Source organism: Zootermopsis nevadensis, unplaced genomic scaffold, assembly GCF_977971745.1.
Source record: "Zootermopsis nevadensis isolate Lab colony 2312 unplaced genomic scaffold, Znev_1.0 Znev_ptg000001l, whole genome shotgun sequence".
Lineage (NCBI taxonomy): Eukaryota > Metazoa > Arthropoda > Insecta > Blattodea > Termopsidae > Zootermopsis > Zootermopsis nevadensis.
The window spans coordinates 11,947,319-11,972,882 of record NW_028259133.1 but is presented as its reverse complement, the minus strand read 5'-3'; the positions used below and the strand labels follow the sequence as shown (position 1 = coordinate 11,972,882).

At 35.8% G+C, this 25,564-nt stretch overlaps 2 protein-coding genes across 3 annotated transcripts in view; one reads left to right on the top strand and one right to left on the bottom strand.

The window, feature by feature from the left end:
- LOC147875194 (uncharacterized) overlaps window positions 1-25,564 on the bottom strand; it is a 131,883-nt gene that overhangs the window by 3,140 nt on the left and 103,179 nt on the right. The window lies entirely within an intron of this gene.
- Window positions 1,002-24,670, top strand: LOC110829909 (angiotensin-converting enzyme). Of its 2 annotated transcripts, none has more exons than XM_087342757.1 (13): window positions 1,002-1,254; window positions 11,523-11,684; window positions 13,814-13,922; window positions 14,846-14,989; window positions 15,820-16,011; window positions 16,281-16,378; window positions 16,917-17,092; window positions 18,388-18,512; window positions 19,498-19,637; window positions 20,476-20,579; window positions 21,156-21,254; window positions 21,880-22,020; window positions 22,395-24,670. In XM_087342757.1, the coding sequence occupies exons 1-13, from the start codon at window positions 1,045-1,047 to the stop codon at window positions 22,714-22,716; spliced, it is 2,022 nt and encodes a 673-aa protein (XP_087198883.1). In that variant the 5' UTR covers window positions 1,002-1,044; the 3' UTR covers window positions 22,717-24,670. The 2 variants fall into 2 exon arrangements, with proteins under 2 accessions (XP_087198883.1, XP_021919816.1); XM_022064124.2 differs by lacking the exon at window positions 1,002-1,254 and adding an exon at window positions 3,959-4,203.

Sequence of the window (25,564 nt, the reverse complement as noted above, 5' to 3'; positions counted from 1 at the left end):
CGTAACATTAATCAAAAAGTATTTAAATTCGGTTGTAGGTGTCTGACCTGGATTCGAAAGAAGTCTGGTTCATATCTCGATTGGGGTACATCCCTTGACTAAGTTTCTCCCTGTTTGTTGTTGGTACTTTAGATCATATAAAGTAATTAACAATTCTAATGACTTACATACAAGAACAAAACGTAAATAAGTCGTAATTCCACACATTTCTCATTCACTAAAACAGCCCATACCACACAGCACAATAAAATAAAACCAACCAGCTAATCAAAAGATAAATTTGATTTTGAAACAAATTTGTTCAATTTCACCCCCTTTTCCAGTTTTTGAAACCTACTCATCCTGTGATTGATTAATCTATTCCTGGGTTATTTAATGACACTTTAATAACTGCTTAGGTTATGTAGCATCAAATCGTATCATTTTGAAAAATAAGTAGAAATAAGCACCGCGTTACAATTACTCATATCAGAGTACTGTTGATGGCTGTCTTCTAGATTGTTGCGCCATGTAGTCTAGTAAAAGTTTACCGACGTTTCGGAGGTCATTGCTGCCTCCACCGTCAGGGCGCAACAACCCTGAAGACAGCCATCTTCAAACTTACCGCCGTGAAACCTCAAATCCTACGGAGTACTGTTGCATAATGCATTGTTTTCCCCTAATTTAATCAAAATGGCCAATCCGTTATTCATAAATACCAGCAAGTTTATTTCCAGAGAAATATGATTTCTATTCGATAACCATTACTTCGTAAAATTTCAACACTCATCCATCACCACCCCTGCTGTGAACATGAAGATGGATATTCCATTGTGTTCCCATTATCATATATATTTCTAATGCATCTTTCAATAGCTTTCACACGCTTACAGCACAGCACTTCATTATTTTATGCGATTAATCGAAATATCATATCGGTACCGAAAGATAATTACCTCGCGATAAAAGTAGTACTATTTTTCTGATATCTGTTCAGGCTAGAGGTATCTTATAAGATACAGTCCGCGTTATACTCCTGCAGTTGATCGCTGACAGGATTAGAAAATGTCGCGAGTAATCATTGCTCTTTGGCTATTATTTCTGACGAATTTGGTTTATTCTATTCCTCCACCATATAGTAAATTTACAGAAGATGAAATTATAAGCATCTTGGAAGATTATGAGATATCAGCCTCAGAAAAGTGCAGAGAGTACAACTTGGCATCCTGGAATTATATGACGGACTTAGAAAATATCACCAACGTTGAAGCACTTGTAAGTATACGTTGAATATATTAATAATGCCATGTTCTAATATTTATCTCACTCTATGTAGACAAAATGGTATAAGGGTTCAATGAACAATTATTATGAAAATAAAATCTTTCATTCAGATGTCTTAATCTTTCTAAAAAAAAGGTTTCGACTTGAGCCAAGGCCCTCAGTTGTCAGACTTCAGAAAAATAATGAGACAGAAAGATTTTAGATTAGGCAATTATTCTGAATGTTGGGATCGTTATTTAAGTGTATGAATTACAGTTAAGTTTAAAGGAGAAGATAAGTTCATGTGACTAACTGCATTTTCCTGAACACAATATACCATGTCACAAACGGGGTTTGATCCAGATGAGACTTACCTTCTTACTTAGTGAGCTCTTTCTTTTTGATGTATTGTATAAAGATTTCTGTCTTCTGGGTTATTGCGCTGTGTAGTCTGGTCGATGTTAACATCGACCAGACTACACAGCGCAATAACCCAGAAGACAGAAATCTTCATACTCACCGCTGTGAGAACCTCAAGTCTTACATGTATTGTATAACTTGGCGATAGTGCCTGCCCAAGAATGTCCTTGTTCATCAAGACTAAACACTACGCAATGGTTAAGCCCAAACCGCAGAAAAAGTTGAAATGACCCAACACTTCGGCCAGTAAAACCTTGGAAAGGAACCGCATCCAGGAAAAATGATGATAATTTCAGAGAATTTAAGATATAATTTTAGAGATATAATGAATTATTCTTGGGCTACCAGCCGTGTCGAGCGGTTGAGAGGTGAAATAACGTTTCGATAACCATCTCCGTCCTCGTCCTCAGCTTCAGAAATACTCCTACCTCCATCATCAGGGCGATGATGGAGGTAGAACTTATCGTTCGTGCGTTGTATTCTGTATCGGACCCTTATCACAGTGACCTTGTGTACGATGTGATATTTGTTATTCTCATTCCCACTGCTAACCGCCTTTATAGTTAGTCAGATGTTATCTATTTCTAACATTTGCTGGGTACAGAATATTTAAACAAAATTTTATGCAGGCGCAAATAATCACAGACGCCACACGCGTTTATCGTCTTCCACAAACACACGCACTTAATGAGAAGCTACGGATTGTGTTCTATTCCAGGAACGGTTCCTTTAAAATTGATTTTTGATGCTTGTGTTTTTGTTTGTTCGTCCATCTCTCTGTGTAAGTTTGCTAATTTCAGTGACAAGGGACAGGACACATTATCGTATAAAAAACTGGCATGAGTTACTTAGGAGAATATCCGTCACTCTGGTTTTACATTCAGAAATTTAAACTGAAATTATCCGAAATTTTTTTTATAGTAACTGATATTTCCTTGATTAATTCAAGAAGTAGAAGGATCAAAGTATCCGGGACAACCGAATAATCAGCACTGATAAATTTACGAGAAACGGGCTTTAATAGTGGGAAGAGAACGAGTGAGAATGTTCAAACACTCGACCGACAGAAAACATTTTCTTTTGATGGAGAGTAAACATGTAGACAGCTAAACCAAATGCATTTAAAACGAAAGCGATTACGTAGAAAAATAATACAAGGCTATGTCCAAATTCTGTGTAATTATGTCGCCATATCTTATAATAAAACTGCATTTAACTTGTTATTTACCTTCGAAAAAAAGCTTTTCAATGACATCAGGTCAATTTGTAATGTGTCATATAGAAGTAATGAAGGTATAAAATAAATTACTTCCTTGTTGAAGATATCTCACCGTAGTGCATATGCACTGTTTTATTCTGAAGCATTTCTCAAATTCAAGGACAGTTCTTAAAAACATCCAGTATTCCGCAAAAATTACAAACTATATTAACAAACTAACTGCATAGGGAACAGTCCTTCTTGAGTAGCTTACTGTCGTTCCGCTATTCAAGAAATGTCGCGCCTTTTTGTGGCCCGAACTCTTAAAAGTAATTTCCAACAATCCGGTTCCTGGTGACCATTCTGAGCTACATGACCTCAGTTCATACGATCATAATTGTATTTATGTATTTTTTTATTCTGCAAACATTCGTGTAAACTGATTGTGATTTCTAATCAATGTAAGTAATGTTTGATGAATAAGTTATAAGTAATTCAAGGCTAAAATTCATTAATGAATTTTCACGAAAGTAAATTATTTACAGATTATCAATTTTACGAGTAATTTTATAAATACCAGTAATGAATACTTTTCGTGTTAAAATAAGTAGATTACAAGGCAATTTGTAACATTTAGTGTGAAATATAATTAACTTTCCTTTACATTTTGGATAGTTTGTAAATTAAATGACAATACAAAATAATATTTTTCTGCAGGAATACATTTTATTTCCTATCGAGACAGGATCACTGCATGATTTGAGACAGAAGTAATACTTCGTTATAACTTTACCGAGTAGAATACTGACATTTCATCTACGGTTTAGTTAATGACTTCTGTTTCTATCTCTCTCTCTCTTTTTTCCCTCCTTGACCATCAAGAGCGTTTCTCGCATTTATCTTAATCCCAACGGTAAGCTCTAGTGTCTATCGATTTTCCTTCTGAGTTTCTCTCCTGCAACACATCGAGTTTAAAACATCGTTTCGGTATGTTCGTTCAACTACGGTCGAGTCTGATACACGTGACGCCCAGGTATTTCCTTGGGGAGAGCAGTAAGCATAGTTGCTCTTATAGGATACAGTTCACTGTGAAAACTTTCAGTTCCCTTTTGCCAGGGCAAGCGAGAGGTGTAACAATGTTGCGGACAGAAAGTGTTTTGTTTCTCTTGTTGGTAGACGTGTTGTTTTGTGTACCTCAACATTTCAGTACGGTGGAAGATAAATTATCAGCGTATTTGGCAACAGAATACGAGACAATGGTTTCCGAAGCGTGCAGGAAATATAGTCTAGCGTCCTGGAATTATCAGACTGATGTTGAGAATAAAACAAAAGTTCAAGAACTTGTAAGTAAAATGATTGTCACTACATTTTGGAAAAGTAATGCATGGTTTGGGATGTGAGTTTCCGTTTTATTTTACCAATTTTAAATATTATAACATTATGCGATTTTGTTAAAAATGTATCTGAAAGCGATTCAATATACAAGACCTAAACATCATAGTTTTGAAAGTAAAACCAATATGAATGCTTCCATTGGATATTTATTGTAATAAGAAATGTGGGCTTAATTTAGCTATATAGTACATTAAATCCGACGGATAAAATTACAGTGTGTGAATATGCATACTGATTATTAAAATGTACGTATTTATTTTTAATATTTGCGTTTCCAAATTCATTATTTGTTTAGTTCTGATGGAAAGCTCATAACCTGCTACGTCTTTTCCAAATCTTGTTGAATCTGTATTACATATTCAATAGCCCTACACAGATATATGTAGGTTTTCTATACGCCAATGCTTATTATTTTACTACATCACTTTCACTATTTCAATTAACCAATTACATGCCAATAAGACCGATATACCTGCAAAATAACACGATTCTAGCCAGTTCTATGCATCTCCCATACACACAACCTATTTCCCAAGATCCATCTTAATATTTCCTTCCTATCTTATTCTTTGTTTTCCAAATGGTCTTTTTCCCCGATGTTTTCCCTCAAAAAGGTTGGACGTATAATTTCTTCGCCCAGCCTAGCTACATGCGTAGAAAAACGTAACCTCCACGACTTCACTATCTTAACAACGTTATGCGATCTGTATAAATGTATCCTAAGCCGCTCAATTACTGCTTCCTAAAATCATTCATATAAACGTTTGGTTTAAAGACACGTATGTACTTTCCATGTTCCAGTTTCTGTCATACTGAAAGCTTTAGAAGTTGGCAGATGTTACGCAGTATTGTACTAGTCTTCAAAGATGAAGTCAATTTTAAATTTTGATCCATCAGCTTTCAGTAAAGTGTAAGACTTGAGGTTCTCACAGCGGTGAGTATGAAGATTTCTGTCTTCTGGGTTATTGCGCTGTGTAGTCTGGTCGATGTTAACATCGGCCAGACTACACAGCGCAATAACCCAGAAGACAGAAATCTTCTTTCAGTAAAGTGTTTACTGTTAATTAAGTATCGTTATGAACTACATGGAAAATACGTAAATTAAGCTTAAAGAAGTCAGAAATTTACTACATATTTATATAATAATAAGCAAAATAAAGCCACTTACGTTGCGTTTTTAAGATTATTTTAATTTATTAGGCGAAAATTTAAATACCATACAGAAAAACCATAAAACGTTATTATACGTTAGTAAGAAGGTTTGTGTAGAGGTGAACGCCGGGAAATATATGTTCATAAAACATTACCGGAATGAAGGATAAAATCATTATATAGATAATGATAGCTAATCAGTTATTTTCATATGTGGCAATAATGAAATATTTTGGAACGACGATAAATTAAAAATTATGTTCACTAAAAATTAAGAACAGATTAATTACGGAGAATTACACTTAGAATTTGGTCCTACACATTTCCCACTTCCTATATAAAAATTTACCAGACGGGTAGATTACAAATTGATGGAGCTGGAGTGCGGAATCCGGACGTAAGAGAGAAGTAACAGGAAAATGGATAAAATGCATTAAGAAAACCTTAATAATTTGTAATCTTCACCAAATATTAACAGAGTAGTTGCAACTAATTCAGTTCAGGAAAGGTTGTTATATAACCAAATTAGAAATGAATCCAAATCCCTACCTACAACATTTAATATCGCCTACCCATTTCATTTGTCGCTATTTAGAGTCTGAACAGGAAACAGCAACTTTAATTAACCTAAGATTAGATTAGCGATCATAGGAGGAGAAAATGTGAGACGAATTGCAGAAGCAGATTTCTGAAGGGAAGCTACTGGAAGCTGTTGCTAGGAAACCGGCTTCGGGGGGATTGAATCTTGGACTGGGGAATGTTGGGCACAGAAAAACCACAGCTAATGCTGAAAATAACTGCATTTGAACGAGGAAAAACCGCTGAAAACAGAACCAGTTAGCTCAAGCTTGTGTAACTTTCACATGAAGTACTTGTTGTTGTTGTAACAAAGGTGCTAGCAGTAGGTACAGACTTTCTCTCGACGTGCCAAAGTTCCAACTCTCGGTTTCAATTCGCTGTAACTGGGAACCAGCCTGACTTTGAGTTACTTACGTTGGAATACAAGGCTGTCCAAACGGTGGGACTGCTAAACGATCCTGAGGATTCGGTTTGGTTCTGTTTAAATTAAACAACGCGGAATTGATAAAATTTTGGTAATCCCTCGCTTCTTCTGTGTTATAATTCCGATATATTCACCACTAGTTATCTACAGTAAGGTTCATTTATGCTCCCTTCTCTGTATGTTAGTATATATGATCCGATTATCCTTATTGTGTTATTTCTTGAATTTATGAACATAAGTCTTTGACCTATATAAAATCCTTTTATCACTTCAGTCCCTCCGTCTTAACTTTGGTTAACGTGCGACCACAACTGTTTTCTTCCGCTGTTTCGTTCCGTAGCAGACGTTTAATGCATGAAGTTATCGATATGCGGCGCTGCTGCAGCAGCAAATAATAGAAAATTGATAAACGGAAACAAGTCTGTATATTACCAGCAGAATTATTTGTTGTAAACACCGGGATATAAGTTATATCCCATTCCCGAAAAAGTAACAACTCCTTACTCTAAATAGTATGAACGCAACGAGCAGTAAAATAAAATAGTTCAGGCGTTCGCAAACTGCAAACCGAAATTGTGCTTACATTCACTTACTCATGATTTCCATTGCCTTACAGATTAGATGCAACATTGTAGGGTAAGAGTTCTGAGGCAAATCTCTATTGATATTCTGCGCATGCGCGGTGAATATTTTTAATCTTATTTCTACGTATCTGTAAATCTGTTGTTGGTGTATTGTTCGTTAGTGTCGTTGTCGTTTAGAGTTCTGTGGATTGTTCAAAACATTTCGGAAGTTGGCAAGAATGGTGCTGATTCTGCACCATCTCCCGTTCTTCAGGCTACTTCTGTTAATTTCTCTCGCACCATTTGAGTCAAATGGTATGTATAAAACATGGAAATGTTTTGACTTTTGGAGGACTATTACAAAGAAACATCGACAAAAGTTGAAAATTATATGAAGGAAGCAAATGCATCTGATCCTTGTTTGTCAGACACAGAGACACGCCCTTGAGGGTGTCTCGAAGTCAATATGCGATATCTGCAAGTGTGTTGGGGAGAGGGGAGTCGTTGCTATACTTTCACGTCTGAATATATTGAATTTCGTTCTTCGACAAACCTAATCAACTCTATGGCCTAGGCGAACTAAACCAATTTCAAATTTCTAATACTGTTGGTACACGTCTAACGAAATCATACACAAAGATAATTCAATTTAAAAACTTGAACAGAAATTTGTTGCTGTACTTAGATCAGAACCTGTTATTTCGAACGTAGATGTGTACGTAGACTGCAGTGAACAGACAGACTCCACGGAGCACAGTCCTGGTTGTTAAGCTGATAGTAGTTCAAATAGCAAAGAAATTAACCCACCTTTTATGAAACCCGGAAGTTCATTACTGTGCGTACAATATTCCGCTACTGAAACGCTGTCTTAAGCCAGATGAATCCTGTACATAATTTCACACTAAATTTTTTTGAAAAATTTCTATGAGGAATTGTTCATATGGAAGAATTGGGTGCTGTATCATATGCAGAAGACACAGAGGAAGCTGATATAGTGATGATGAAGAAGAAGACAGTACGAATTATTCAAGGAACTACAGACAACTTTTGCTGAAGGTTGTCGGTAGTAAATAATATCCCCTAGGAATTTTGGGCCTGTAGCCAGGTAACAGGGTTGCCATCCCACTGAAATCCAAAGCTACAGGTATTTTCTTTCCTTGACCTGTCCAGCCTGGAAGGCCTACCAGTAGCTAAAAATCGATGGCAACAGCTGTATGGTCCACAGTGCACGCATTGGATGTCATGACGTTTCGAGACTTTACTCTGCTTCAGTGTTTAGGTGATTGTTATTTTATTAACACATTTTTGTATTACTTACAGCGATCGGGATAGAATCCGAGACCTTTCGAATACCTGGTATTCCCTGGTTAGATTCGGATCGTTATCACTAGGGTTCGGATGTTCATGACCTAAAAAACCGAGAAATATGCATGCAAATATGCCCCCAAAAATATCGAAATATGATCCAAAAAAGGCAAAATATGACCTAATTTGTTATTAAAAAATATTCTCTAAAATTTAAAAAAAGCGTTTTGTATTTCAATCATGTTATTTATTTACATATGCATGTACAACTATTACATTACTTGATTTCCTAGCAATTTTAATCAAAAACTTCAGTCGCCTTAAGTTTTAAATGCCTCGTTTTGGATCAGCATCAGATGTTGAGTATACGTGCTCCTATAAAAATAAGATAAATCTTAAGAAAGAGCATTTAATCCATTCCAAATTCATTAATTACAAGTAAATAAATAAACAAAATTCAAAATATGAAGTACCTTTCTTCATTCTCCTTTCTTGGAAGCATTACAATATATAACGATTTGCATTTTCAAGGTCTCAAATGAAAATCTCCTTAGATTGTCGCACAATATGGTCTTGTAACTTGAGACATCAGAAACGTTTCATGGCGTTATCGAAAATTACAGCGATAGAGGAGTGGTTTACTGTATCAAGATGGAATAAGTCACAAGGATGGTCAGCAAAGACAGTGCCAATAACGAAATTCGCTACATACCTGCCGCAGACATCCGTTGTTTCATCAATTGAAACACAAATCTTATTCTCGCCCACAGTACAAGTAATTCTTTTCAGAACATCTTCATAACAGGCGGGTACACAGTTTTTTCGTAGTGTTGATTCGTCTGGAATTAACTGAGTCATGTATTTCTCCAAGAAAAATTTGAACTGCTCATTGTTCACTTTGTTCAGTTGGCAGACGCCATCATTTCACACAGGTCCTTTGAAAATTCCGATGTCCTGTTTGATGGTGAAGTTGCTGCAGTGTTATCGAACAGAAGTCATTGCTCGCTTTGACGACTGGTTTGTCGGCTCAAATTATTTTTATGTTTTGCCGTATCACAATGTTGTTGTTCATTAAATCGCTTACCAACTGTAACTTTAACTTCACAAAGTTTACAGAACAGAATTGTTCAATCAGAACTAAAATATTCCTCGCTAAAATCTTTAACTAAACCTCTTAACTTCGCATTATCAGAACACTTCACTTTCGACATCTTAACTAACTGAGGGATTCACTGAAAATGTCTGAGAAATGTAGTTACAAGTAAGAATTTTATACCCAAAATATAACCAAAATATTAATTTTATCCTCAAAATAAAACCAAAATATGCATTTAACTACAAATATGACCAAACACATAAAAATGACCTAAATATGCATTTATATGCAAAACTGATACAGCATAATTGTGATTAGGATAACCCAGTTAGTGTTTAATTTCAGTTTAGAATGAAAATAGAAGCCCCAATAAAATATGACATGTCATGAACATCCGAACCCTAGTTATCACTAATACAAAAATAGATGCTAACATTTCGGTAAACGTGATATGCAAATCATTTATACGATTGCTTACATATACATAAGTAAGTCTCATTCACTTTAATTTATTCCACGGACCACTTGACTTAATGACTTAAATATATTTCTGAATATTTATTTCTGTATGTTTAACCCCCCCCCCCCCCCCCCCCCGAAAAAAAAGTCTGTAACAAAAGTTGCAGGTCTCCATAAAATTCAAAGGTCATGTTTTGTAGAAAATTAACAGAAATACTGATAATTTATACAAAGTGGCCAATGTAAAACAATAACTATTAAAAATGCTCCATAAACTGGTCCAATTTCTACCATCACCTTGCCATTTCGAAACCAAGGCTTCCTATTTCCGCATACATGTGGACACTAGGTTGGCCTAGGAATTTTAATAACGACTCTAAATGCGCGTTTTTCCATTGTTCATTTACAGGGAACAGAATGGGGTTTGTCTTAAAAAAGAGTCTACGCATCCATAAATAAATTAAAGAATATGTTCTCGGAATTATTATCCTTGCTATGAAAGAAGATGGAACTACATGCGTTAGTAACTTAATTAAGCTGAGCTGAGCGCTAGACTGATACTTACACACACCATTAAAAAAAAGATTTCGAATGTCAACAAGTTTTGAGGAAAATGTGTCTATTAGCGTAATACATTTAGTAGCAAGGACACAATCAGTTTAAGATGACGTGCTAAATATATTTAACGTGGGGTTCAATTGCTTGCATAAATAAGTGTAATTAGCTTTTATACTTGTATTATTAGCATGCAATGCATAGTAATTTATAAAATGTTAATGCCGATTTCAGACAAATAGCTTTTGTTTCGAAATGATTTCGCAGAATTCGCTTATACGATGCAGGCAGTTTGAATATGAAACCACAAAATTTTGTTGTTATTCTGTTCACATTTATGAAGCGTTATTGGAACAATGTTCTTAGTTATGACAGAAGATAAAATAATTGTAACAGCTCGTGTTGTGCGTTTGTCCTTTATAAAATTTTCATGCAATAACTGTGCGGAGCGGAATGTAATTTGTTAAACTGCTTGTTTTGTGCATCAAAGTACGAGATTTGCTGCTACTGACTTTGCATGGGCGGTCTGGATCTTACACACATGGCGGTATAATTTTATTGTGCATTTACGTCTGGTTCTGAAGGTTGAATGATAGCAGAGAGATAAAAATATCTGTACCTTTAAGAGCATAATGAGGAGCTTTATAATTTGTTCTCTTGGCCACTTGTTATTATGGTGATAAAATTGAAGAATACAAAATACGCGAACATGTAGCACACGTGGAAGAGAGACAATAAATGCGTACTAAATTTTAGTGGTAAATGTGAAAGGAAGGGATCACTGTGTAATTCCTAGGTGTTGATGGGATGATTTTTCTTAAAATTTATCTTAGATAAACATAATGTGATAATGTGGGCTGGATTCATCTGAGTGTAGATAACAGTAGCATTATCTTTTAGCCACGGTAATGAATCATAAGGTTAAGTAAAAGGCGGGAAATTTTATGAATAACTGAGCGACTATTAGCTTTTAAAAGAGGATTCTGCTTCAAGCAGATAGTTAAAAATATGGCAAAGGTAATATTTTCCCTGAGTGATTTGCGACATCTGACATTTCCAAATGCAGTTTGTGTCGTAAAATACGTGACTTCTTAACCCTCGGATATAATTTTGCTTTGTTTCTATCTTTTATAGGAAAATCAGACTCTAGCCTTTGCTGAGTTCGAAAAGGAACAGTGGCAGCAATATTTCAGTAACGTTACCTGGGAAGATTTCGAGGATGAGACAGTGAAAAGGCAACTCAGAACTTTGTCGGTGCTGGGTGTATCGGCGCTAGACAATGCAGAGCTGAGCGAGGTAAGTCCTCTCAGCACCTGCTTATTGTCTTTTATCGAACTGAAACCTGATCGATTTCTCGAGAGAAGTGACGTGTTCAAATTAACAGAAAATAATTATACAAAACATATTAAGCTCTTTAAAGCACAGTATTTACTAGGCAAAGTACTCAATGGAATAATAGAAAAATAAGCCAAGAGATTCCCCCCCCCCCCCCACAAAAAAGAGAATAACTTGAAAGTACAGATCTGTTTACCAGAATCTTCATGCACAAGGTCTGAATTACTGTCCGATTGGGAAAAGAACCCACCATCATCGTGGATGTTTCAAGACGCCGGGATGCTTTACCACAGACCTTCGGCTGTACCATTTCTTTTGTGTCTGTAACGCTTGTTTTAGGGTTATGTACATTAGCTTTATCTAAAAATGCAAGAATCATTCCACTACCTATGTTCTACTATAGAAGAGCGGTACTAACATCTGTGTACACACACACCCCAACTGTTAGAAGCAAGAAACTTTCAGCTTATATACCGCCATTACACTAATACTGTGCAAAAATCCCCCCTCTTTCCTGTTGAAAAGAAATCCAGTTCACCAGGCCAACGTTTAATCCTTTAAAGCCTATTGCTTCTTATGTGACCCACCTGCTTTAACAATCAATAACTCAAGTAGCTTTTGTTTGTGTGTTTCCAACGATTCTTAGTGTTAACAGGGATTATTTTCTTAAGCGGTATTGATTAGTTGATCTTTGTAACGTTGAAATGTTGTATTTTCTTTGAGGTACGGGCTGAATGCTTAAATATTCGGGTGAACTTCGGCTTTAAAGGTATTTGTGGTATGGTGCACACATTTTTCTCTCACATACCTCTTTCGAAAGCAATGTGTGTGAACAGACATGTTAATTGATAAAACGTATCTAACTTCAAATATATAAACGTTTTCGTAGTTAATCTGCTACGATGATCAAATACATTATACAGTGTAATTTACATTTGTAAAAATTATATATATGGTTGACGCCGTCGCCATATTGACATTTTTATACACGCAGCATTTGTATGCATGTTATTTTGTTTAATTTTTTATATTCATTTTACTTAAAAGTGTGGTTAGTCATTTACGTTATCCTAAATATAAAGCAAGTCCAAAGTTCGATCGATAGTCATACTGTTGTTCCGTGTTTCGTAAATTATCATAACAATGTTGCACAATTAAATATTTTAAAATGTAAATAATAATTCTAAGGTTCTCCTACCTCAATATTTCTATAAACATCCTAGTGTCACAACTCAAGTGAGAATTCAAGAATATGTTCTTCATGTAACCTCCAGTGAAATTTCTAGCTAGTTTCATAAAATTCAAGCACTTTATTGAAATCTGTTATGGATATAAAAAAATAATATACATAGGTCCATAAAACATGTTCCCTGCAGAAACACACTGGATATTCCATCTGCATATGAATATGCCTTGATTACTCTCTCTTCGTTGTTACAAAAATATTGGGTATGTTTAATTTAAATCTTGTAAATTATAAAACATAGCATGTCTTTCGAAATTTTGTATGGTGACAAAACAGAAGCAAATTCTGTAAGACTTCCTTTATATATCGTATTAACAGCTCCATACATGTGAATGGTCTTATTAGATTACGTCAGGTTAGTATGTGATGAATTTTACGTAATTTATCATGTGCGAGTGGAAATTATGCACATAAATATTTCGTTACTTGTATAATTACTGAACAAGCCTGTAATATTAATTTATCGAACTACAATTATCCATTCATTGGGATTAGGCCCCTCTAACGGATCCAGTTCAGGAGTCACAATTCCCTTGAAAAAGGGAGCAGATTCAGCACCCAAAACAATTTTTCTTTTTGTGGAACATGATGGACGAAGCTAAAACAATTTAGCAATATCAACTGTAAACGTACTAATTCATGGTTTGTGGTAACTTCATGACATTCAATGTAACATATGAAAGAAAGCATTTGTCATAAATTTTATTAACTTATAATTAAATACTAAAGGGAACATAACAAAATTTTACATAGCAGATTATGAAGATTTAGGTAATGGCCGGAAACTAAAACCATACCCAACTGGTACATAAATATTTCGTCTGCTGGTCTATTTTATTTGCAGTTGAATGGGTGTGAGACTAGAATGACGACAATTTACAGCTCTGCTAAGATCTGCCCCATTACTAATGGAACATGTGATCTCGCTACAGAGGGCCTGTCACTAGATCCAGGTGAATGAATATTCATTTAATAAAATTCATTTATATATTTATGTTATAAATAACAATGCATTCCAAAAATCATTAAAACAAAATGGAACGCATTTTGTATGTACGATGGGGATGTTTTAAAATCTTATTTATTTAAATAACATCTGTCAATATTAGCCGCCAAATTACCTACCTACGTATATTAAGTACAGAATGGCAATAATTTATTTACAACATTTCAAACGAAAAAGAAATTGGAGAGATACTGAAAAACGCATTAATAAAATTAGAAAAAAATGTTTTGTTCATTTATTTTATAATAAGCTGCAACCTTAAAAGTAAAAGTGAGTAAATTCTACTGAAGGAGTGCAATATACCACAAAGTAGGTGATAAATAAAAGTCCTTGAGATATTCCAGAATTTTTACACCTCTTACTCAACACAAGTTTCATTACAGTGTTCAAAATAAACTGTCACCGAACTGTATTCTGAGACAGTTAAATCCAGTCAACACCTTATAACAACGTCTTTACTTAAGATTCATTTCTACATTGCCATTCTTTTTTTAGATCCAATTTTCTCCTCAGTATATTGTTCTAAAACAGTCTACGTTCTTGTCTTATCTGAGGGCGAGAGTTCACGCTTCTTGCCTATATAAATCCCAAAATACTTATTCTGAGGGCAAACAGTTTTTTGTGAAAGATAAAAACAGCTGTTACCATTAAAATATAAGCCACTTTTTGTAATTACTTTCAAATATTTTATTCCCATGTAAAATTAAACGTACTACAGAGATGTTAAAATCAGCAACATATCCATTAATCGGCAGTGCAAATGGCATAAAGACGTGATTTTAGATTTGTGCTCATGAGGTTAGGACGAGCCAATAAGTACCAGCTGCTTTTTGATGTATACATGTCAATCAAATCTGTGATGCGTTTCAGACCTTGAAGGAATCATGTCTACATCCCGAGATTACGTAACTTTGTTGTATACATGGTTCATGTGGAGAGAAGTGTCAGGCGCCAAAATGAGGGAAGATTACAAGAAGTATGTGGAGCTGAGCAACTTGGCAGCCAATAAGAACGGTAGGCCTACGTCCAGCTGAAACTTTTCTGTCACAAATATTGAATCCGATACGATTAAAGAATCTGAATGATTGGAAATGTTATTAACATCTGCAATCATGGATGTTTGTATGCAGCTTTGCCTCCTAAATGACAGGAAGGCAATTCTTAGCGCACTTCATAATACTTTGTAATATGAAACACGTAATAGTTTGTGGGACAGTCTTTATATAAATATCGAATTCGAAGACCATAAGCAAATGGAGGGTTTTAGGATCAGCGGTGTTGTACCTTACAGTTTCACCACTATAAAGTCTACTGGTAACTATTAAATAATAAGATTTCTGTCTTCTGGGTTGTTACGCCGTGTAGTCTGGTAGATGTTAACCAACGTTTTAGATGTCATACTGCCTCCGTCATCAGGGCGATATAGTTTGTAAGATTGAGGTTTTCACAGCGGTGAGTATGAAGATTTCTGTCTTCTCGGTTGTTGCGCCGTGTAGTCTGGTAGATGTTTACCAACGTTTCAGAGGTCATCAGGGCGATGAATTCATCGCCCTGATGACGGAGGCAGTATGACCTCTGAAACGTTGGTTAACATCGACCAGACTACACGGCGCAACAACCCAGAAGAAAGAAATCTTCATACTCTGATGACGGAGGCAGTATGACCTCAGAAACGTTGGTAAACATCTACCAGACTACACGGCGCAACAACCCAGAAGACAGAAATCTTCATACTCACCGCTGTGAAAACCTCAAATCTTACATTAAATAATAACATTTATGATAAATTTGCATTATTTCTCAAAATGTTCATCTTGCAACAGGAGATTATGATTGTGTTTTAGGCTTTAGTGACAACGGAGAGATGTGGCGATACGAGTTTGAGTCGGAAAATTTTGTTGAAGACATGATGAAGCTGTGGACGCAGGTGGAGCCACTGTACTTGGAACTACACACGTTTGTGAGACGCAAGTTGAAGGACTTCTACGGGAATTTTATTAGTGACAATGACAACTACATCCCGGCGCATCTTCTGGGTTTGTCACTAGGCTAATTACTGTCAACTAAGTTGTTCTAGTTTTACTGAACCATGTCCAGTGACTTATTCTGTGTTGTGTTAGCAAACTCAACGTGTCTCTCTTGTTTATTTTGTTTCACTTCATATCCGTTGCAATGCGACAGTAACAGAGTTTCAACCCTTTAAGGCCCAATGGTAATGAGATGTACCACCTACTTCAGAGATCAGTAGAGATGCGTGAAAAAGTAACCAGCTGTGAAGCTGACCAGAGCTTTACTTCTGTTACAGGCAACATGTGGGCTCAGAGTTGGGAGAACATTTACGATATTGTGAAGCCTTTCCCTAATGCTACCGGTGTCGATGTTACGAAGTCTCTCAATGATCAGGTAAACCACAATCCGGTTTAGCTGTTGTTCCCTTTTCTTCAAGTAGTACAGTATAGATTTCAGGAATTTGTAATAATTTTTTAAAAATGTTTGATTTTTTTTATCAACTCCTGCTCAATGAACAATCATAAAACTGACGGCTATGAGAAAGAGCCGATTTCATTGGAAGGCCTAACATAAATTTTCAATTATGTATGCTAATGTCTAAAATCTGAGTTATTAACATTAATTTGAAATTCTGACGTCCTTAATTAAAATTAAAAAAAATTGTATTATTTTTGTATTATGTAAAACATTTCTTTTGTGTCTCAGACCTCGGATCTCCAAAATTCAGTGACATGTTTTTATTTTCAATTACGTGTACTCGTATTCCAGGCCGCATTATGTGCTGCATAAAACATAATGAAAGATAAAATGTTCCAGATATCTGACTCAATTTTTAAACTGAAATATCGGATGAGTACTGCGAAGTAATGATATGAATGGTATCTTCGATTGACAAATTCTGAGCTGATTGTTCTACGTGTAATCGTTACAGGGTTATAGACCTCTTAAGATGTTTCAAGTATCGGACGAATTCTACAAGTCTCTGGGACTGCCAGAGAACAGCATGTCGTACGACGAAAGTGTGGCACTGATTGAGAAACCTGAGGATGGAAGAGTTGTGGTCTGCCACGCCTCAGCATGGGACTTTTGCGACAGGCGTGACTTCAGGTCAGTACTTTAATACGTACTCCGAAGTCGCTGGAAATCGTCCATTGTCGTAGTTAATACACGTAGCATTTTGGGATTTGATTCTATTACCACCTTAAAGCGAGCGGCTGTTAGCATTTAAGAATAGTAACGAAAATATTCCAAATTTGACTACGACCGCTGCCATTATTATGGGAAATAAATATGTCTCTCAGTACAACGAAAACGAAGCACTTGAAGACAGCAGAATTGCAAAGTGTCCGGAAGGAAATTCACAAATTGTAGGATGTTATAAATCAACTTATAGGAAATGTTTTATTAACATGTGTCTTCTTCTAAAATAGTTGCAGAGTTATACGTGTTTGAATTTCATAAGGTATTAAATTATTGTCACAAATGTTCGAAAGCCATTGTAGATTTAAGTTGCGCTTTTGACAGTTTTAACAATTAGCAGATTTATAAACATTTGTGTTGGTTGTTGAATAAGACCTCTTCACCTCTTTAACTTCGAACACTCGTAACTCTGTAAGCGTTTGTAATAGGAATGAAAAATTGTTTGATATTATCTCCATCAGTTTGCGTACTTCCTCCCGAAAATCTGTGTATGCACACATACGTAAATATGCGTAAAAATTTGTTAGTTACAATGTCCAATACAATTAAGTATAAAAAATGAATCATAAAGTTCGCTACGTTGTCATTTGTGCCTTCTGTTATTAATTTTTTAAATGTTTAAAACAACAAGAAATTAGTGGAACAGTGTAGCAAACTTAAGTTTAAAGACAAAATCACCTCTTCAAATAAAACACAGAAGCTGTGAAGTATTCTGGGTTATGACGCCTGTACTTATCAACGTTTCGAAGGAACTTGCCGCTCCAATCTTCAGGGTAGATGTGAACCCTGAAAATAAAGACGATTGTTTCTTCCGAAATGTTGCTACCTCCTGCAAAAATACGTGACATCATAACTCACAAGAATACGATACACATTTTGAAAGCCATAGAAAACTAAAATCAGATGTAAGAATTTTGATGTTCACCTTCGTGTTTTAAACATAAAGCGAGGTGCTGGGTTTTATAATTTAACGGAAGTGGTATTATAAACCGTAAAATTTTAGGAATAAATTGAATTGAATTTGTGGTTCTCACGGCGATGAAAATGTCTGTGATGGTCTTCTGGGTTGGGACTCCGTGTGGACTTTCATGTGGATACCAACGTTTCGAAGTCTGAAGATTGTGGCAGTATGCCCCTCCGAAACTTAGAAACCCATATTCAAGTCTACACGGCGTCACAAACTAAACAAATTATTTGAACAGGATCAAGATGTGCACTAAAGTGAACATGGAGGACTTCATAACTATTCATCACGAGATGGGTCACATCCAGTATTACATCCAGTACAAGGATCAGCCCTATGCCCTGCGGGCAGGAGCCAATCCAGGTATTTAAAGCAGGAAATGTACAAGTTTCTGTGATGGGTAGACGATGGTGTGCATTGAGCGTGTCGAGATTCTAATTCACAGGGATGTGGCATGTGGAAGTACCGTTCATTGTCGTTGGCGTAAGTGTGTATGACGTGCGACTCCAAGGCACGAAGAGATTCGATTGGACATAATCAAGGACAAGAGACCTCGGTAATCGCCGGGAGCGTTCGCAAGACAACAGTCATTTGTTTGACATGAACAAAGTCTTAAAGTTGTTATTCCAAGGCTAAAGTTAAAAATATTCAGTCTTGGAATGCGGTTACGATACGTAGAAAAATCGTGTATAATAATTCGATTGAATTCATCTCCTTTAAATTTCTTTATTAGAGTGTTTTCTAGCAAAAAAAGAGCCCATGACAGGCAAAAAATAATAAATACAGGCATACTCGAAATTTTTGGTTTCCCAGTGCATATAAAAGTTATGTTTACACTATACTGTAGTCTGTTAAGTGCGCAATAGCATTATGTCTAAAAAAACAATGCGAGAATTTACCAAAATGTGACACAGACACGAAGTGAGCACATGCTGTTGGAAAAATGGCGCCGATAGACTTGTTCGAAGCAGGGTTGCCACAAACCTTCAATTTGTAACAAAAAACGCAATATCTGCAAAGCGCAATAAAGCGAGGTATGCCTGTATATACATTAAACAAGAGTAAGTAAGAACTAAATTACGGGCATATGTATAAACTAAAAATTATTAAAAGTGAGAATTTTAAATTTGCGTCCAGATAAAGTATTAAAACGATTTTAAACGTTTTAACCCACAGATAGATTATCCAGAAGCAAGATGTGTATGGTTCTCAGTTTCATGAATGTAAATAGTTTGTAAATTTGTTAGTAATTTTTAGACTTGTCCAACATGGTGTCAAAAAAGTTTGTTAAACGCAAGACACGTGGCTGGGCTTTAATTTAAAAACCTAATGATTTTCAATACTTCAGGTTTCCATGAGGCTGTCGGTGACACCATTGCTCTTTCTGTGGCTACGCCTCAACACTTGCAGAAAATTGGACTTCTAGAGGACTACGCTGATACAGAGGAAGACAACATTAACGCGCTCATGCAAATCGCGCTGCAGAAGGTATTACGATAGACATCAGCTGTTTCAACAATGCGTGCACTACTTCAGCTGTATTTGTAATGACACATAATTGGTGTACACCAGAGAGGGAGACATCATTGTCAGCATAACGGATAAGACATTGGTCTCTTCCATTTACATTCATTAACTGTTACTTCTATCGAACGTCCTTGGCAAGACACAACTAGAGAGCCGTAAAACGGATGTGTACAAAGTTTGATACCGATCAGTTTTTCAAAACACTCTGGGCACATTTTAATATTGGATTAAATCGGACATTTTACACGAGCCTTAAATTCTTTTTTAAGTGTAACTCGCTAAGTATTTATCAGAGCGTGAAATGTTTCGGATAAAAGTTGTAGAGAAAATGAAGACGCACGATTTATGACCAACGCAGTTATAGGCAAGTCTTACAGTTTTCGACATAATTAAACATAAATTTGTATTTGACAGGTTAATTTAAAAAAAAGTTTCATTTCTTCGTGCGCTTCGCCTGTTTGACACTGAATAACAGATCTGCCCCCATAATTACGGCGATCACTTATCGTCCTGATGAAGGAGACAGCAAGTACCTCTGAAACGTTGGAAAACGTCTATCGGACTTCGCGGCGCTACGGCCCAGTCATCTTTATATTACGAATACGTTCTTCTAATTCTTAAGTCATGTCTTAAAAGAACAACAAGAAACCAAACCTTTGTTTTGGAATTAATTTCAGACTCTGTATAAGTGAGCGTTATGTCGTTGGGAATATTCTGTTAAAATTATTTCCAGTTGTGTCGTTAGTGGAAATATTACCGCCTGACACAGGATAATTAATCTGTTGCTTCTCTTACACAGGTTGCCTTCCTCCCATTTGGCCTTTTGATTGACATGTGGCGGTGGGACGTTTTTAGCGGAAAAGTTAACGAGTCACAATGGAACGCACATTGGTGGAGTCTAAGGTGAGAATAAGCAAGGATAGATTGTTTTGACATTCTGAAGGACAGCGTAAACTGATTACAATGGGCAAGATCACTGAAACATTGCATTGTCGGCCTGAAACCGGCTAATGGCGAAGATACACGACGCAACAAACACTGAACATTGTTGTAATCAAACAAGTGACTGACATGGATTTTAGTGTGCGGCTTTAAACACATACAGTTCAAAAGACACGAAATTTAGGTCTATTTATATAAATTCCACATCAACACAAAACCAGCCTAATACGCAGATTTCGTAAGACCCCACAGTCCCATTTGCATCATTGCTACCAGAATTATCATCGTCACAACTTCGTTTCAATTGTTTCCACATCCCACGAACTGCATTCTCAACTCAGTCGTGACGGGCATCGGCCATTATATTAGAATTAAACCCTTCTTCCTTCACGGTCATGAAAGTGGACGTTATCCAAGAGACTCCCTCACGAGAACTAGCAATGTTCACACCCCGTCGTAGCACCCTAGATCAGACTGTCCAAATAAATAACGAAGTGGCAGTTTTTTGCTAAGTTGTGCTTTCATGTGTGTTGTCAGGGAGTCAATCCAGAAGGTGAAGGCCCCAGGACCAAGATCTGAGTTATATTTTGACCCTGGTGCAAAGTATCACGTACCAGCAAATTCACAGTACATCTCGTAAGTACGCGGTACTTTGCGTTCTCTCTTCTTTCATCCTCCACACTCTCTGCTCTCCCTTTTTACGTTCAATGTTCTTATTCTTTATTTTTCTTCCTGTGCCTCTCTATCCCGATGCTAGTCCTATTTAATTTTTGACTTTTCTATTTAAAATACTTTTACCCCATCACATTCTTCCTTCTTTGATTCGTTTCTCTTTCGTCGCCATTATCGTATTTTCTTCTTAAATGTAACAGTCTTTCTTATTCTTTAGCACAAATTCTTAATTAATTATGTCGAAAAAATCTGATATAATAAATTTAAAACCTAATAGCATAAGAAATATTAGTTTTTTAAATTCAAAGAATTTAAAACAGACGTTTCAAACTGCGATATCATCGCATTTATCATTTAATTAAGTTCTCGTTTATAAAGAAGAATGTAAACAGCATCTTTACATTTTTGAAGATGGTTGTATTTTTTTAAAAAGTTATTTTCGGACGCTTATAAGTCAGTTCATAATTCTGGCAACGTCACAGGGCCGTTTCAGAACCACGTGAAACATCTTTTAATAGAGCAACATCTTCTTGCATTGTTGGAGTACGTGCTTTACAGATAACCTTAGAACAACAATGTAACATTACAGATACTTCGTGGCACACATCCTGCAGTTTCAATTCCACAAGTCATTGTGCATCGCTGCCGGAGAGTATGAACCCAACAACCCTGACAAACCTCTTCATAAGTGCGATATCTACAACTCGGCGGAAGCCGGACAACTCTTGAGGTGAGGCGATATACCACCATGTAGTAGAGTCCTTCCTGAGAAGATAATCATCACTCAACCAATCACGAAATTTCCACCTTTTATAAAACCATAACGTTCGTAACAGCCCGCTCACTGCCAATAAACTGGACTGCACGAATCTATTTCATACGTTTATTATCCTCCATCCATATCTAGATCTCCCAAATATCCCATCAAAATCTTATACCGCGAAAGATGTTTGAAATTTTATCCAGGTACACTTTTAAATTTTACGTTGTCTACATTTTTAGATATAATTTTGTGCACCACATTTTTATTTTACTTAATAAACTACAAAACGAATTTCTTTCTGTCATTGGACTGAAGTATGGTAATGTTTGTCTGTCGCTCAGGGATGGGTTGAGTCCCGGAAGTTCCCGCCATTGGAGGGAGGCTCTGTTCGTAATGACCGGCGAGCGAGAAATGAATGGCGCTGCCCTACTGGAATATTTCCAACCGCTCTACGAATTTTTGAAGGCGGAAAACGACGATGGAAGCACCACAGCCGCGGGCACTTCCACTACCAGTGGTAACTACAACTCGAACACCGAGGAAGACACAGACCAAACAGTGCCCATTGTCATTGGTGCTGTTCTTTTAGCTGTTGTTGTGGTAGTAATTGTCGGTTATCTGATTTTCAGAAGGCGTGCAGCAAAGAGAAATGAATCTGTATAAACTTGTCAGCTCTATTAATGCAACGGCGACGGGGTCATTATTGTAACAAAAAACGAACGGAATGTGAAATACACTCACCCAAGTATTAAATCACGAGAAGATGCATTTTTTTTCTGATTCTTTAATTCTCTGCTCGTTACTCAGGACTACGTCTATTCTGATACGATATTTGAATTTCACGCATTTTACGAGTGTATTTCAAAGGGTTAAAAGTGAATAAAATATACGCATAAATTAATGTTTTGTTCGCGTAATTTAACAAATTCTTTAAGAAGGCTGTCTTCTGGGTTGTAGCGCCGTCTGGTACACGTATACCAACGTTTCAGAGTTCCTTGCCACCCCCGTCATCGGCGCTACAACCCCGATAAGACGACCGTCTTCATACTCGCCACCGTGAGAACCACAATTTCTACTCACCAATTCTTCGTAGTTAAATGTTTCCAAATAGCGTTAGGCAGATATATAAAATCACACATACAAATAAGACTGTTTACAATTTTTTTTGTATGCGTGATTTTATATATCAGTAAACTGAACGGTGTGCAAAGTTTTGAGGTTAGGCAGATGCGTTAGAAACTTAAAACATCAGTGAATTTTCGTAGTTAAAGACTGAACGTTAGTGTAACAATGCGGTTATTACATACATTAAATTCTGTGTTGTTTTTTAAATACTTTCCTTTTTGGGTTGACAATAAATAGGCCAGATTTCGACAGCTTCCATAATTTCTTATCTGTAATGCGATTGTTGGTATGTAAAGTGACTAAGCAAATTACCATAAGACATTACGCTATCTGCTTTGTGACTCACTTGGTATCTTTGGTGTCTGTTTCTTTTGTTATGTGTGTCTATAGGGATAAAATTGGAACGACAGACGTACGGCACAGCCGTGTCGAGATGGCGAATTTCGCTGTCCGCCTTAAATATTTTCATGATAGAAATACACATAAATAAATAAATAAATATATATGTAAACAGAAAATATGTGCCAAATTTTACTTGTATATAACCATTAATTAACTTTCAATACTAAGTATAGGAACAGTATAATAAATCATTTAATAAGGTTAATTTACCATTTCATGTTGTGAATTGCTATAAGTCGAGAATTAGTCTTACAGCTGTGAAATTAAATGCGGAAATATGTTGATAGCAGAACGCAGAACTCCCTTTTTCGAATACCGGCGTGTTTCCTACAAAACAGCAGCGTTTTGGTTTGTTATTAAATTGACTACAGATTTTATAGTTTCATGTTCTGCTATAGAAATTCTGAATATTAAATACGATAATCGGTTGCACGAACAAATACCTTGTTACAAATTTATAGTTTCTACAGTTTGACAATACGTGAATCAGTGAATGTAATCTATATTAATAAGATGTTAAGATGTACAGTTATTCAAATAAAAGATCGATATCTCTATTAACACTTTCGCGTTTTCTGTAGTACAAACAAATTGTTTGGAAAATTTGAAATTAAACAAGCCTCGCCTTTTTTTTAATTCAATCCAATTTCGATTGTACTACATATATTTCGATGGTAGGAAAATAAATATGGATTTACTTCAGAAATATGAAATGTAATTTATATCAGTTAATTGTATTGCGTAACTTTCAGTTGTCTGTACTTGATAAAAGTACGTATGTTGCTGAGAAGGGAACATGGTTGTATAGGCTTATATAAGGCTTTCATGAAACTTGAGGTCACTACAAGAAGCTCAGATTAAATTACTGTTATTATAATTATGTATTATTATTTCTGACAGAAAATATGGCCCAGAAATATTTACGAAGTTCGAGTAAAGGGTTGTACATATAAGTAACAATTCAAGTATTGATATTTGTTAATGTATCACGAATTAAATCTACTTAAATTTGTAAGATACTCTTGTGTAGATGGTTTTCAAGAATTAGAAAGTGTATTAACTCTTTATTAAAATTTCTTATCGATGTTAATATGAACACTTTTTACTTTTTCCTGTGTGTATGTGTGTGTGTGTGTGTGTGTGTGTGTGTGTGTGTGTGTGTGTGTGTGTTTTCAGTCTGGAAGGAAGCTTCCGGTGTTTTATCGTCACATAACATAAAATTTGGCAGTTGATTTTCGGATACCTTTAATGTAGGCATTTATTTTTGAATGTGTTTTGTGGGGACGGGATTATCCTTGCCCTTGTGTATAAATTACGTACATTAAAATTTCATAATAATTCAAATTATGTAATAATATAATTGCATTTCATGAGAGTTTGTCCTACGGCTATCATAAACAGTCTGTCCTCTCAACAGGATGTTGATAGCAAAAAAACATGTGAGGGATTCACGACATTATGACGCAAAATATATTTTTACTATTATCAAGTCATTGTTATTTCACAAGACGGATATAAACTATGACAAGGTTTTATTTCTTGCAGTCAGTGTACTTCATTAACAGTTTAATAATAGTTATTTTACATTTTTTAGACATTTATTTTATACAATAGACCCACACGTTAGTATTATACAGTATTATGTTGGCATTGTCGTAACATTTTAGTCAAGAAATTAATTTTTTGACATTTAAATACAGGCTGAGCCAATTACAGTTGCCTATGAAGCGATAAGGCACATCACTTACAGGTTAAAAAAACTTAATTTTTGATAAGTGTGTCTTAACTGTTTATGAGTTAATTGTAACATATATACCACCAGTTTTAACGTTCATAAATTGTTAATAAATTCCTTCTATGGTTTTACTTGGTTCTCAGGATATTGATAAACTATTTTCTTCATTATCGTTAAAAGTCTGACAATTATTTTAAAGACGCATATCGTGTTTTCTTCCTGGGGGCAGGAACCAACATTTTGAATATT